At 30.6% G+C, this 14373-nt stretch overlaps 2 protein-coding genes across 23 annotated transcripts in view; one reads left to right on the top strand and one right to left on the bottom strand.

The window, feature by feature from the left end:
- Positions 1–48: 48 nt before the first annotated feature.
- Positions 49–6460, bottom strand: LOC130901170 (ATPase WRNIP1-like). The gene is made up of 5 exons (XM_057812314.1): positions 5239–6460; positions 2934–3084; positions 1383–1566; positions 1054–1299; positions 49–162 (listed from the first exon to the last, which is right to left on the bottom strand). The coding sequence occupies exons 1-5, from the start codon at positions 6105–6107 to the stop codon at positions 86–88; spliced, it is 1527 nt and encodes a 508-aa protein (XP_057668297.1). The 5' UTR covers positions 6108–6460; the 3' UTR covers positions 49–85.
- Positions 3340–14373, top strand: part of LOC130901172 (antichymotrypsin-2-like) — a 52620-nt gene continuing 41586 nt past the window's right edge. For 16 of the 22 annotated variants that reach the window (XR_009060251.1, XM_057812319.1, XM_057812318.1 and 13 more), the window contains exon 1: positions 6788–7082. Coding sequence is in view for 20 of the 22 variants with exons in the window: in XM_057812319.1 (XP_057668302.1) it covers positions 6956–7082 (127 nt within the window). In the remaining 2 variants the exon portion in view is untranslated. Of the gene's footprint in view, positions 3577–6787; positions 7083–12476; positions 12538–14373 lie in introns of those variants that run through there. The other 6 variants (XM_057812333.1, XM_057812335.1, XM_057812332.1 and 3 more) reach the window with 4 other exon arrangements.

Below are 14373 nucleotides of genomic sequence, written 5' to 3'. Positions count from 1 at the left end.
TACTGTAAATATATAATTTGATCAAATATCACATAAAAATGAAATACGAACATTTGAAATTTATTTAATTAAAAAAGTACAGATACTATTTGAAAAAATCAACTTGTTTATATTCTGGAGGCATAAAAAGAAATTCGGCGCCTTTTTGAAGTTTACTATAACCTGCAAATAAAGAAAAAAATATAAACAAAAGTAGAAAAAACTTCCCCCGTTCGTTCTATCTTTTTGAATTACAAATTTTGATTGAAAGCAAATAAAACATTTCGCACTAACCAAGTGCGAAATGCTTTAAGATAGAGGTTCCCAACTTTTATCAACTCTCTATTGAGTATCCTTTGAACTCCAGGGGGATCATTTGAACTACTCTGGGACCTTTGATCTAGTATCTATCTGGTAGAGAATGTTGAGTATAAAATGGATTAAATTCATAAAATATTCTAGGATACATGTTTTTGAATGATTTTTTAAAAGTTAAAGGATCATGTATGGTGTTACATCAACAACGAACTCTATTTACGGTTTAAAGATCACATGAAGAAACACTCCAGGACTAAGATAATCCAAGCAATTTATAACCATTTCTGTTAATAAGTTTGAGGAATTTCGACATGTCAAATACTACCTCAAGATGATAGGCATGGTAGAGAATGACAACAGCAGATTATGCAAGCAAACCATAGAGACAGCATCCACTATACGAATATCCCGCCCATATCGGCAAAAGGTTTAAACACCTTGGGAAATGGGACAAAAAAGGAGTCTTCTTTATCAGAATATATGGAGGAATTATAACGAACAAAACATAGTGGAGAATCAGAAATAATAGAGAAATCAATGAAATACTAGGCAATGAAAACACCATCCGATTCATTAAAGCCCATAGGTTGAGTTGATTTGACCACACAGGAGGACAAAGAGAATCATGAATGGTAAAATATACACCACCAGGAAAAGAATCAGACTCCGTATCAGACGGACTGGTTAAGTTCACGAAAACTTAAAAACCATGGATGTGAGAGGATGATTGGTACTTTCCATTAGTTTTGTACTTACCTAGCTCCTTCATAAGTTTCGTAGGTGCATTTCTAATATGCATAGGTACAGCTGGTTGAGGACCTTTGTGATCTGTAATTAAAGCTTTCGCTCTAGCCAATGCAGTATCAGCTTCCCTCGATTTAGGAGCGCGAGCTAAATAAATGGCACATTGAGCTAGCAGTACATCTGCTTCGGGCATACCAAGGAGTTGACAGCCTTGCATAGTGGATACGGCTAACTGTAATGCGTTTGGATCAGCGTTTCCTGAAATTTTTAAAATTAACAAACATTCATTGGGCATAAAAGATTTTTTGAAAAATTGAAATATGGTTAACATCGGTGTTTACCTATATCTTCACTAGCGGCTCTAACAAGTCTTCGAGCAATAAATCTGGGATCCTCTCCGCTCACGATCATTCTAGTAGTCCAATATAAAGCCGCGTTTTCATCTGAACCTCTTATTGATTTGTGCATTGCTGATATTAGATTGTAATGCTCTTCTCCTTTACGATCATACAACATATGGGATTTCTACAAAAGAAATTCCAGATTTTTAATTAGATAAAACGAAATTCATTTATAAGGTACATATTAATTGGTAAGTAATCATTTATGAAATAATTATTCTGTTTTAATACAGAAATAAAATTTAAACTTTTTATAAGTAGTTTTAAGAAGTTTAAGACAATCTGGCAACGACGCCATGAATTATTAGATCATTGATTTATATTGATATTTCATATAGAAAAAAAAAATTGTTATTAATTATTAGATAATTAATTTTGATATGAAAAACATAGGATCGTACACTATAAAAAATTGAAAATACAAAGTTTTGATAGAAAAAAAAATATGAAGAAGGCACGAAGGCCCTATATAAATATACATGGACATGTTCAGAAAGAACCCAGAAAAAATATACCAAGGTCATAACAGAATTGTGAAGTCCGATTCCAGTTACAAAAATTGATAAATTATAGCAAAAACTCATTACACAGCAAATGTAGTACAATAAATTTGACAAATCTACTGACACTAGAAGAGTGTTATATAATTAACACTTTATCGTAATATTCTTATTTACTTGAACAAAACGGGGTGAATTTATACACTTATACTAAACTATTTACTAACACTCATTAACTAATTTATTTAAATACACCGTTTGGTTCACTTTTCACTATCAACAATGTTGATCACTATGACATAAAATTGTTTACCACTACTACTACGGATGCTGCCTCATTTAAATAGTATTATCACATTCCAGTGTATTCAATTACTGGAAATCTCTTGTTTGCCGGAACAAACAAAAATACCTTAAAATCGTCTAAAGACGACCACAACTTAACGTAAATAGATTACAAAAACCAGCTAATGTAAAGAGGTAAAGAATAGGCGCATTCGCCAAGCTTTAGTATCTATTAACATATTAAAACAGAACCGGCTTCACAGTTTATATTAGTGTGCGATTTCGTGATATACTGTCACATAAAAAGTACTAACACTATTCTGCAGGCGGTGAAGTAACATTTAAATTTTATTCTGTACACCTTAAGGAGAAAATGAAAAAAAGAAAAATTATTTGAAAAAATTTAAAAAAAAATAATAGCAAAAAGATGAGAAAATAAATAATGTATAAACTATCAACATTGATCATATAATTAAAGCAAACAAAATATCAGCAACATACATTGAAATTTTGAGCTGTAATAACTAATTCATAAAAATTAAAAAAATTTATACCTTAACACTTTATTCATAATATACCTACATGTTGACAACTTCTCTTAAAAAAAAACGTGTAGCTAAATTTTTTTCCGACAATGTTTAATTCAAATATTTAAATCTAGCGTTGAAGTATTTATTCATAAAATTAATAAAAAAAATAATTTTACCTTCATTCCTTCTTTGATATCATCAATATTTATCACGTCACCGCCATCTTTGTTGTGTTGTATGACTAATTGTAAATTATTAAGGGCTATTCTCGCATCTCCATCGCTAACGTCTGCCAGCCATTTTAAAGCTTCGTTTTCTATTGAAAGACTAAAAGTCACAATAATAGTTGTCCAAAAGACGAATGCGTTTACTTATATCAAATAATCAATGAAAATCATGGGTATAAATTTCAAAAACACTGAACGGTTTTTCTATTTTTGAAAAGTTTTTAAAGAAAATGGACGCTATACAATTGTTTCACGAAATTTTGACAGATATATATTCATCTAGTTACCTATGCCAATGGTTTAGTATAAGTGGAATGTAATAGTCAAGATAGTTACTTTTTAATTTTCAAAGTGGAATCATCTTAAAATGTCTCTTCGATTTTTATTAATAGGTATTAGTAAATACAATTAATAATGTACTTGTGAAGGTTATCAATTACAATTTCGCGATAATAATTTTTTTTGAATGTTTTAAATAAACAAAAGTACCCATTATCTGTGACACAAATGCATTCAGTGTTAAGAATATTTTTATATTGTGATAAAAAATTAACTAATAGCCAGTGAAACGACCTGACGTGACATCTGAATCGTAAGTGTAAATTATTTTCTTATTCATTTATAAAACTTTGGATTTTAATATTTCTAATTTAAGTAATAAAATAAGTCTTCTAGATTTTATCACAGTTTTTCACACTTCCCTATTCTCACATTTTAGCAAATTCAAAATGCAATCATTACTTGAAAAAAAATATTCTTTCAACTGGAAACTAGAGGGCGTTAGATAAAACTTTTTAATGAAAAATTTCAAATATAAATTTTACTAGTTTAGGGAAAGGTAAATGATACTTCTTGCTGAATGATAATAATTAGAATTATTATCTCAAGTTGTTCTACAAATAATGGATTTTTCTTTCAATATTGCAAATTGACTTGAAAGTTTTATAAGCTGTTGGATTGAGGGCTATAATTTTTTTTTCCATGCCTTCCTATCTTTCATCTGATCATTTATTCCTTCTCATTTTATAACCCTTTATTTCATCAGCTTCTTTCATATTTTAAATCCATGTTTTTCTTGGTTTTTGTTTACCTGCTATTTTGGATTTGAACGTTTCTCAATTGTTTTTCGTATATCTCATCTGGTTTTATCTTTGATATTTCTCTGTTTCATTTCTTATTCTAAATTTTTTCTATTCTCTATTTTCCCGAGGAATCTCATTTCAATTACATTTATAGTCTTTCTTTTCTGTAGGATGCCTGAGGTCATTGTTGACTAAAATCCCACCCTGAACTCTCGCACTTTGCAATGGTATCCACTCTCCCATTGCTTCGTCACAAAAACTGTCTTTCATTAAGCCTAGTTCCAACTAGGTTTCTCTTCTGTCTTTAGGTATTGCTTCATAAGTGTACTTCCAGGACTCCTCTGATCCTAACAAGCATTCGAACACGTTGGCAATATTGAAACGTCTTCCATGTTTCTGGATAAACAATTTCTTACTTCTTTACATCTGAAGCAGTGGAAGCTTATTCAAGATCTTTTAGAAGCTTTCTCATCAAATATAATCTTTATTATTTTTCCTTACTTAGTAAGCATGTTTGCTATTTCTAAGGCGTTGATCTAACTTGTATTGAGAGAGTTTTCTTTTATAGTTTTTCCAAAAAAGCTCTTCTTTCGATATCATGTGCTATTCAGTTATAATGATTAAGAATTAACTGCTGAATAATATTTTCAGTCTTTACTTCTGTATCTGATTCACAGTGTTTCATTTTTCAGAAAATTTTAAATTTTTTTCAGTTTTTTACCATTCCCACTATTTGAAAATTTGGCAACAAATTTGCAATCACTTGGTTGTACCCTCTTTATGGAAACTTTATGTGACAATGACAACTTTATTATAAGCTAGCTTTGTCTTTTTTTAAATAGCTGCAGCAACACAATTTTGTTTTAACAAATTTTGAAATTTTCTAAATTTGATTTCTCTACGTTAACAATGAAAGTCAAAAGTTAGCATATTTCATACAAATTGAGAAAAAAAACGAGAAAAATCAAAGTTTTGTAAATAATGTTCATAATTCTTATAATTTTACTATTATTTATATACTAATTCCTTGTTAGTTTGATGTTGGTGATGAAATGAAAATAAATCTAGTTAAAACTTGATGAATATAAGGTGGTTTTTCAAGTAAATATACAATATAGGAAGAATAAAAAATATTTTAAATTCTTATTTTATTATCTTATATTAAAACTTACCAAGATTGGCCACTTAACTTTCCACTATTAACTTTTTCGATAACATTAAGATTGAATTTAATGGCGGCTTGTTTGAGGATTTCGTACAGAGTATCACTGTCTAATTTGTCTAATACTATTACCCTACAACGACTCAATAACGCCGAATTAATTGAAAAAGACGGATTCTCCGTAGTAGCTCCTACTAAAATAATTTCACCTTTTTCCACACTTAGCAGCATTGTATCCTGTTGTCTTTTATTAAAAGCATGTATTTCGTCCATGAATAAAACAGTCTTTCTTCCAAATTTCATTTCATTTTGGGATACGGTGATGATATTTTGGACATCTTTTACGCCAGCACTTGCCGCGCACAGGGAAGCGAATCTGAGTTTTTTAGGATTCGATTTACATATTTCACTTATTATACCTGATAATGATGTTTTTCCACAACCTGGTGGACCCCATAGAATCATATTTGGTATTTCGGCCTTTTCCAATAAGTCTCTTAGAACAGAGTCCTTACCTAGAATTTGATTTTGTCCTAAAAATTCATTTAAACTTTTCGGTTGTACTTGTTTGGCTAAAGGAACTATAAATGACAAATTCGGTTTGAAGTTTACTTCAGTATTACTCGAACAAGATACAGTTTCCAAAAGATTTTCTGAACGTTCAATAAATTTTCCACTAGAATGTCTGGGTGATTTATGTAGAAGCGACGTTTTTGCTTGTGATACTTGAAATATAGGACTTGGGGAACGTTTACGTTTCTGGAGATCCTCATCAGGACAGTTTAAAAATATGCAACGATTAGCATGATTTTCAATATTTTCAATTGGAAAGTCCTTATTGCATATCGGACAGGACGTTCTTTTCGTAAGCTCACTCATTATTCTTTTACCGGTTTTACATATACCTAACCTCAAAAAAAATAATTTTTTAATTACACTTCTAACAAAATATTATGTCGACATTGCACTTGACTGGTATTTAAATAAACCTTGATTTTTTCTACCATCCAAATAAAATTCTTAATAATACCAAGGTCGGTTCTAATTCTCTTTAGTGATCGCATAGCTTTGTAAAGAATCGATTCATATTGATTACGAAATGTTCCCTTTCTTTGAACAAAACATAATCAAATGATTTAATCATAATTTCATGTTCGTAAATACTTGGTTCAATGTCAAAATTAAAATATTTGATTATAAATAGAACTATAAAAAGAATTTTTTACGTAATCGTTAGATAATCGATTGTTAAGTATATTAATAAAGTTATGTCTAAGTTGCGGATGGAAACAAGATCACAATCAGTGAAATTCGGCTTGAATTAGTTTATTTTATCATTATAACACATACACACACCTGCTTTCGATTCATAAATTGTCTTATGTGTAAATTAAAGTTTATGGTAATCAGTTTTTATAAATTGGATTTTTCCTGTTAACGAAACTAATTTTTAAATAATCAATTCCCTGTACTATTTAGTGGTAATGTATATAAAAGTTTGTGTAAATTTCCATTGCTTAAAAAAATATATTAATATATTCGACGTCGGAATTTTAGTCACAATTACAGTGTCAAATAAATTTCTCTTCGATACATTATCGTTTGCACTTGATTCGAGTTTTTCAATCAATTTTCCACCTCCACAAATTAATATTCAGCTGTACTGAACACCCAGACTTTTTTTAGCTGGTTCAAACTATGTTTGGCTTGTTTTTTGTATAGATTTTATGGTATTGGTCAAGGTTAAAGATTTTGAGAGTTCACATCGATTGTGCCGAAAAATTATTTCTCATTCTCTTTGTAACGTTGTGTTTGTTAGTGTGTTTGTTATATTCAGTCCGAAATTATTTTTAGGTAAGTCTTCTATTATCTAGTAGGTAATGAACTAATTCCAATGATAATTCGATAAGTACAAAGATAATAATTAAAATTTTGTTATTTGCGGTGCTATTGAATTAAAATTGTGTCATATTTTTTTATAGTTTTCTCGACTATTGATTTTTTATTAAATATAATTTTTTGTATTGAAATAATTCGCATAATATGATAGAAATCTGTAGTATTGTTACACGGCTTTTTCAATTTATTAAGAAAGTATTTATTTATGGGCGTATCTCGATTGATTTAAGTAAATAGGGGTTTTCATCACCATTTTTTGAGCGCATGCGTCTATATAGCCAAATTTCGTTAACAAGCAGAAAGGTAAACTAAATATTGAAATGAACAAATATCTAAATAACATAAAAAAACAACAATAAGTTTTTAATTAAAAAAAAAATTATAATCATTTAACTGTAAAAATACGAAACGCCATTTTGGTATGTTAACTACCCATATCACTAAGTATACGTTAATAATAATATAAAGGCTCTACATTTGTTAACAAGAAATTATAATTGATTAGTAAAATAATCAATCATTACTTAATTTCTTTGTAGTATTCACAGCTAATCTCTTAAAGAACTCACTTTTCGAGGTTTAATAAACGCCCACAAATGATTCATAGTAATTATGCGCTTATTCTAAATTGTTGACAAATAGGTACAGTATCTTCTTAAATTTGTTTTAAGGATGAATTTGTGGGGATAAGTTTACTGTTATTGTACAAAATAGTACGAATCTTTTAAATTACCGGTTTTTCAACATGGCGGCTGCGCTTGCAGGAATGAAAAATAAATGGTTTTTTTATGGTAAAAAACATTTCTTACTTTGCTAATAAAAAGTTGACCTTGAAAGTAGCAGACAGCAGACAAAATGTAGTTTAGGGATACCTCAGTGATAAATGAAAGTTCCTAGAATTAAAATTTTATTTTTTTTAAAATAAACACATTTTTTTTGTATTTTCGAAGATGAATTTTAATTCCGCGGGCTATTTTACCTCTTCATTCCATCAGCTGGTCACGTGCTTATTGGTGGCACGTTTTTAAATGAATCAATTTAATAATTTCAATAAAACAATGCTTATTACTAATTTATGCTTACTAACCTTTAAATAATTGAATCATAATTTTCTCATTCACTTCTGATTGTTGAGTTTATTCTATTTTAGGTAAAATAGAAGTAATATAGTGTTGATGATATTTAATACTATAAAAATTGTACAAAATGTAAGGTGATTGTGATTAATAGTGAATCTGATAAACTGTGATTAATAGTGAATGTGATAAACTGTGATTAAGAGTGATTTATCTCAACATAGCAAAATTTGATTCACAAAAAAATAAGTTTTGCTTTTCTTAACGTAGTTAGTGATCTTTAAGATGTAATGTAATGGTCCAACAAAAAACTATTATCTTTTTTAAAAGCTCAGTAATAATTTATTTTAGAAAATTGTTTCATAAGGAAATTTTTTATTTTCGTTTTAGTTTTTTTTTCTTTTCATTATAGACACATGCAGATTTTATGCAAAAACTTCTTTTCGAGATTTTCAGTTATTAATTTTATTACCAAAAATTAAAATTCAAAGAATTAAAATTATTTTTTGAAAAAACTAGAATTATAAAAATTGACAATTGAAGATTATCAGCTATTGAATTCATTACCAAGATTGACAAAAATTAAAATTCAAAGATTAAAAATTATTTTATGGAAAAAATAAATTCTAAAAATTGACACTTGTAGATTTTTCAAAAAATTTAATGTGTCTTTTATTATTTATTGGAAAAAAATTAATTTTTCAGATACGATCATTTTGTTACATGGTATAATAATTAGTAGTTTTTAGTTAAAGTTTTGTATATTATTACGTTTGCTAGAATAGATTAATTTTTGAAGATAGGGTCGGTATACTTTTTTGTATATACGGTCGTAGAAAAAATAATGTTCCTAACTCATGCGTACAGTGTCTTTCCCGCACTTGACAACTGCAGTCGCGTGCGGGAAAGTATCACTTTCCGCACTTGTTAGGTTAGGAAAATAACTATTTCCGTCTATTTACTGGTATCGGTATCGATTTTTTGATATCGATTCTCGATAACGATACCAATGTCCAAGAATCGATGGTATCGAGAATTGACTCAACCCTAGGGATGCAGGATCGCTCATAAAAAACATCGATGTTAGAATATCGATATTTTGAAATGTGAAACATCGAGGTGTATGAACTTTATATTGATATATCGATGTTTTTTTGCAGAAATGAGACAATTTTTAATATCTACTTTTTAAGAATAATCTTTATTTTATTTTAACAGAAAACAAGTATGTATTAATTTTTTTTTTAACAGAGAATTTAAAAATAATAATTTTCACAACCTGGTGTCCAATAAGAGGTTTCTCTCCTGAGAAATTGTAGCTTTAGTTGAATTATGGAGCCTGGGAAATAATGTCTTCATATCATCCCGCATCTCCAACGCATTTCCTTTTATTGGAGTAACAGTAGATGACATGAACATTTGGGATTCTGTTTCTGCTTTAGTTTTACCTCTCGTATTTTTTTTTTTCATATTATTGTATGTCAATATTTTATGTTAGCTCCATATGTCACTTTCATTATTATCGACTTTTTCCGATTCGTCAGAAGATTCATTTGCGCTCTTTCCTACCTACATACCAACAATCAAAGATTATTTACTCGATAGATCTGCCACTCTGTATAAAAGTTCGATCCTAGCGACATCTCTCGGACTGGTTCCGTACCGAGAAAAAAGATTTCTATAATCAAAGATTTGATCTAAGGTTCATATCCATGCTAATTACGCGGGAAATTTGAAAATGCTCGAAGCTAGTTATCGCATTAAATTGTGAAACAAACAAAAGTATTATGCAAAATACTTTCATTTTGCTAACATTTCAAATTCAAATATTGTTGTTTACAAGAAAATATAAATACCTGAAATTAAAATGCTGTTTAAATGAAGTATTTTGTAAAATATTTTGGTTTCATTTACAATTTATGTGACAACCAGGTCCGACCATCTAAATTTCACAATTAAATGGTTTATATTAGATATAGGTAGATGGAATATTGAAACACAGGATGATTATTATAATTTTTATTTTGTTTTTGACATTTTATAACTGTATCCACAAACAAAAAAATTTTCCTTCACACTTTAGCAGGCTTAGGACTGTCAACAGTGAGATGTTGGCGTGTTTAAAAAAAGTTTTACGTACATACAATGGTATATAAAAAACTGATTTTATAACCATGGATAATCAGTGCTTACCGTTGTCTTTCTTGCAGCTTTCCTTATATTTAACGTATGCCATATTCATCACAACATCATAGTCTTTATTTTGTTGATCTTTGCCCTTCAAAATTTTATTAATTATACCTATGTAATGGAAGATCCATATGTTAAAACTAATATTTACAAAATCCTTATGATCTGAACAAAATATTGAGGAAATGTCTGTTAAATCCTCCAAACGAAATATTTGTTTCTTTATGCCTAACGAATTGATTAACTGGGGCGATCTTTCGAAAATTTTATCAGAAAAACTTTTAAAAATATCACAGAATTTTGCTGAAGGCGCACACAAAACATTTTTTCTTATATTCCCTAGAATATATTAATGAATTTGCCTTAATTAATTCGTTTGACAATATTATATTTTTACCCAAGTGGCATTTGAGACTTTTAAATAATTTTTTCGCTACTAAACCTGCCACATAAGGAGTGACAAGATCTACCCCGTATATTTTAGGCTTCTATTGATTGGTTTATAAATTGGGACATTGACTATCGGAGGAAACATCAATTCTTTTCCTCTGCATAACTTTTCACTAGAGGTTTATTGTCCAAGTAAATATAAGTACTTATCAGGTAAATGTAGAGTTGGCAGTGAAAGTTTTTTTAACCTGCCATTGGGGTTTCTACAAATTGGTTCAAAATGAATAACACATATACAATGTGATGATAATACTGTATCTGCAAGCATTAACTTTATTCTTTGTAACCAAATTCTGCAAACGTAGGAATGGAATGTCTATAAAAAAGTAAAATAAGGATAAAATCATTATAGATATGAACTTGATTGCAATTTAAGTATTTTTATGTTGATAAATAGTAAATATTCCTCCCACCTTATCGCTTGCTTATTCGTTCATCCTGGTACACAGCAGACCTTTACTCGTTTACTCATATTGAGTAAGTAAACACGACAACACAATTCGCAACAATTTTAAATGCACAAAAATGCAAATAGCTAATAAACAAACAATATCAAAAACCTTTGCAAAGCCTTTATACACCTTTGCAAAATCGACGTTGTTCATTCAATAATCTTGGTTGTTTCTCGATGCATGATTGCAACTTAGTTTCAGAATCCAGATTGACAAATACTCAAAAATAAAACACCAAAAAGTAAGCTTTTAGATGTGAGCCGGTAACATAGATGGCGTTGAACATCGAGGCACGAGGCGCGTTTGTAATGTTTGTATTGCAGAGCGAACGAGACACTAAATGTGTTTGTATGTACCTAACATCGTTCGTAAAACATCGATCATGAAGAACGATGTAACATCGATGTTGAAACATCCATAATTATGAACGATATATCGATGTTTGAATTACCTGTACAATTGGATACATTCGACGATAAACTCTCTTTTTTTTTTTAATTTTTTTCCACCATTATGCACGTAGTATTCGTCAAGACATAACACAGACTAAAAAATATGGTGCAATAAAAATTAAACTCATTCAAACTTTCGTTCAATCATTGTGTAATAAAATTGATTGTCTAAGGGCCGCCTTAGAAAAAATACGTTTTAAAGGTTATTTTTTTAACCCTATGTTTCTTTAGTTCTATGAAAATTTTCCCCCTCTTGCTTTTCGGGTGTTGGGGGGTAGATTGTCCCGTATTTAGCAACCGTGGATCTGGCAACCCTGCTTCGTTTGCTGTCTGCTACTTTTAGGGTCATAATAATTAAACACGTTTTTGTAAATGGTATTTTTGAATTTGTTTTTGAGAAACAAATATAAAAAAAAATTTTTTCCAGTGATGATTTTTCTTGATTTAAGATCTTTTTTCATTGGTTCAAAATAACACAACTGACAAGTCAAATTTTTACCCATTATTTTAAACTAATTTATTATGAAAAGAGAATTAGAATCAACTTATTTTGACGTATCTTTACTTTCCAAGAAAGGTATCAAATGTTGCTTTTATGGAAATTCTCCATTACATGTTGTTTTTACCATCGGAGATACTGATTCAAAAAAATCTAAATATGACCTTGAAAAATTATATTTTATTATAGTTTTCAATTGTTTAAATATGTGTTATCACAATGGTATTACCAATAAGTGCTCGACTTTTATTAAGAAATTATCAGTTTTGTGAAACATGTTATTTCGTTTAGGTACTGTATTTCAGCATATTTTTTTATTAATTTTCATTTTCACATTGAATTTATTCGTATTTCAATCATAATTATTTCTCTAATACTAGAATGATGTGGGGTATGTTTTTCTTTTTCTAACCGCTTTCTTTCAATATTTTCCTTTTGTGTTCTTTCCCATTCATATCTTCTTACTTCCCATTTACCACTTTCCACAAGAAATTGATTAATAAAAATCTTAATTGGGACATTTTTACTTTATGTTGATACCAAAATTTCATCAGCTGGATTGTATGTTAAAAAATTACAAAACCTTGGATAAAGACTTTCGATGCGTGGTTAGAAAAATTTGCTTGAGGCTGTGATTTCTGCTCTAGATTGACTTTAAAGCATATTTATTGTAGACAGTAAATAATTTCAATATTTTGATTTACTGAAGGCTCTAACACAAAAGAGACAGACCCATATTGAGAAAGAATTAGATAAACTTAATATGAAATGAGGCTATAACAATATCTAAAAACAGAAGGAAATGGAGAGTCTACGTCGATAAAGTTGGATGGAACCCATAAAACGTGGCATGAGTATCATTACCAGGCGTCAATATAAAGCCGAACATAGCTAGGCTTTTCGATTTCATGTCCGGCCAAAACAAACGACGTCCCGTTTGTCCTGCTTTTGTTAAGCTTTTTATATTTCGCAACGAACGAGCGCCGAGCTTGGTCGAGCGCAGGCGAGTCGACTGTCGGTTCCTCCGGTAGTTGGGTCAGACCCCCCCGATAACAAATATTTTGAACAACTGCAAAACCTTAAAAGTTTCCTGAACAATAACTGTTCCCACACAAGAAATGTGTAACATATGTTAAATCGATGAGTAGTCAAGATTACATTGCAGAATTCCTTGTCAGTATTAACTTCGCGATCCCAGGACATATAACGTTCTTCCAGGAGGAATGGCTTTGCCGGAGTAGGCTTCTGCGGAAGACATCCCAAAATAAGCGGATCTCATTCGCTTGGGAACACGCTACCGCCTTCCAAGCCGAAGTATTCGCTGTGATGGAATGCGGACGTGCGGTACTCAATCGACGCCACAGTAATCTCAATCCACTCAGTCAGCAGAACTGACAAAATGATGAGTGATGGCCGCAAGCTCACCGATGGACCCAGAACCCATCCATCCAGAGATGAATAGAGGTACCTGGCATGAAACAAACAAAGTCATACATAGATAAACATTGCGCCAAACAACTGCTCCAACTAAATAGACGCGAAATCCGACTAGTCACTGGACTTTTAAGCGGACATTATCATCTAAGACGATTTCTCTACACCATGAGCATCACGGACGTAGGAACAACTCCTACAAGACGTTTTTGTCATTCTTCGGATTTTGTAGTCGCATTTAGAGCATATGCGTCGTTTTTCCTCTTGTGTTTCTGCTGCAGGTGCTACCCGAGCAACTGAAGTTGTAGGTCCAATTGCTGCGTCAGTCCTTGACACATTTTTGGGTAGATAAATGCTTTTCAGAGCACCACTTGAAATGAGTAAGCTAAATAGAGCATTTAGCATTTCAAGGCACGTTTCTTTTACCATCAACGTGAAACGAAGAACTACTTCCATAAATGAATCGATAAAAAATAGTTTCAGTCACTCCAGGATGTCGTCACTGTATCCAGTTTGATGGGTAGGACCTTGTCTTATGTGGACAACATCAATACTCCGCGTTTTTCCAGATCTCACCAAGCCAGACGTCTTCCATTTCTTTCCTTTTTTACCCTCTAATTCTTCAAGACCTGGTTGAAGCATATATTTACTTGAACCTCTCTTTTGTACTTCCGAGCAGCTCTTATCTTCATC

Source organism: Diorhabda carinulata, chromosome X (genome assembly GCF_026250575.1).
Source record: "Diorhabda carinulata isolate Delta chromosome X, icDioCari1.1, whole genome shotgun sequence".
NCBI classification, from domain to species: Eukaryota; Metazoa; Arthropoda; class Insecta; order Coleoptera; family Chrysomelidae; genus Diorhabda; species Diorhabda carinulata.
Note: the sequence above shows the minus strand (reverse complement) of the source record. Positions and strands in the feature narration are given on the sequence as shown.

Coding starts and splice junctions, on each gene's coding strand:
- LOC130901170 (XM_057812314.1), bottom strand. CDS start 6,107: ATGAGTGAGCTTACGAAAAGAACGTCCTGTCCGATATGCAATAAGGAC. Junction 3,085..5,238: donor AAGTTAAGTGGCCAATCTTG/GTAAGTTTTAAT, acceptor TGTGACTTTTAG/TCTTTCAATAGAAAACGAAG. Junction 163..1,053: donor GAAACTTATGAAGGAGCTAG/GTAAGTACAAAA, acceptor CTTTATTTGCAG/GTTATAGTAAACTTCAAAAA.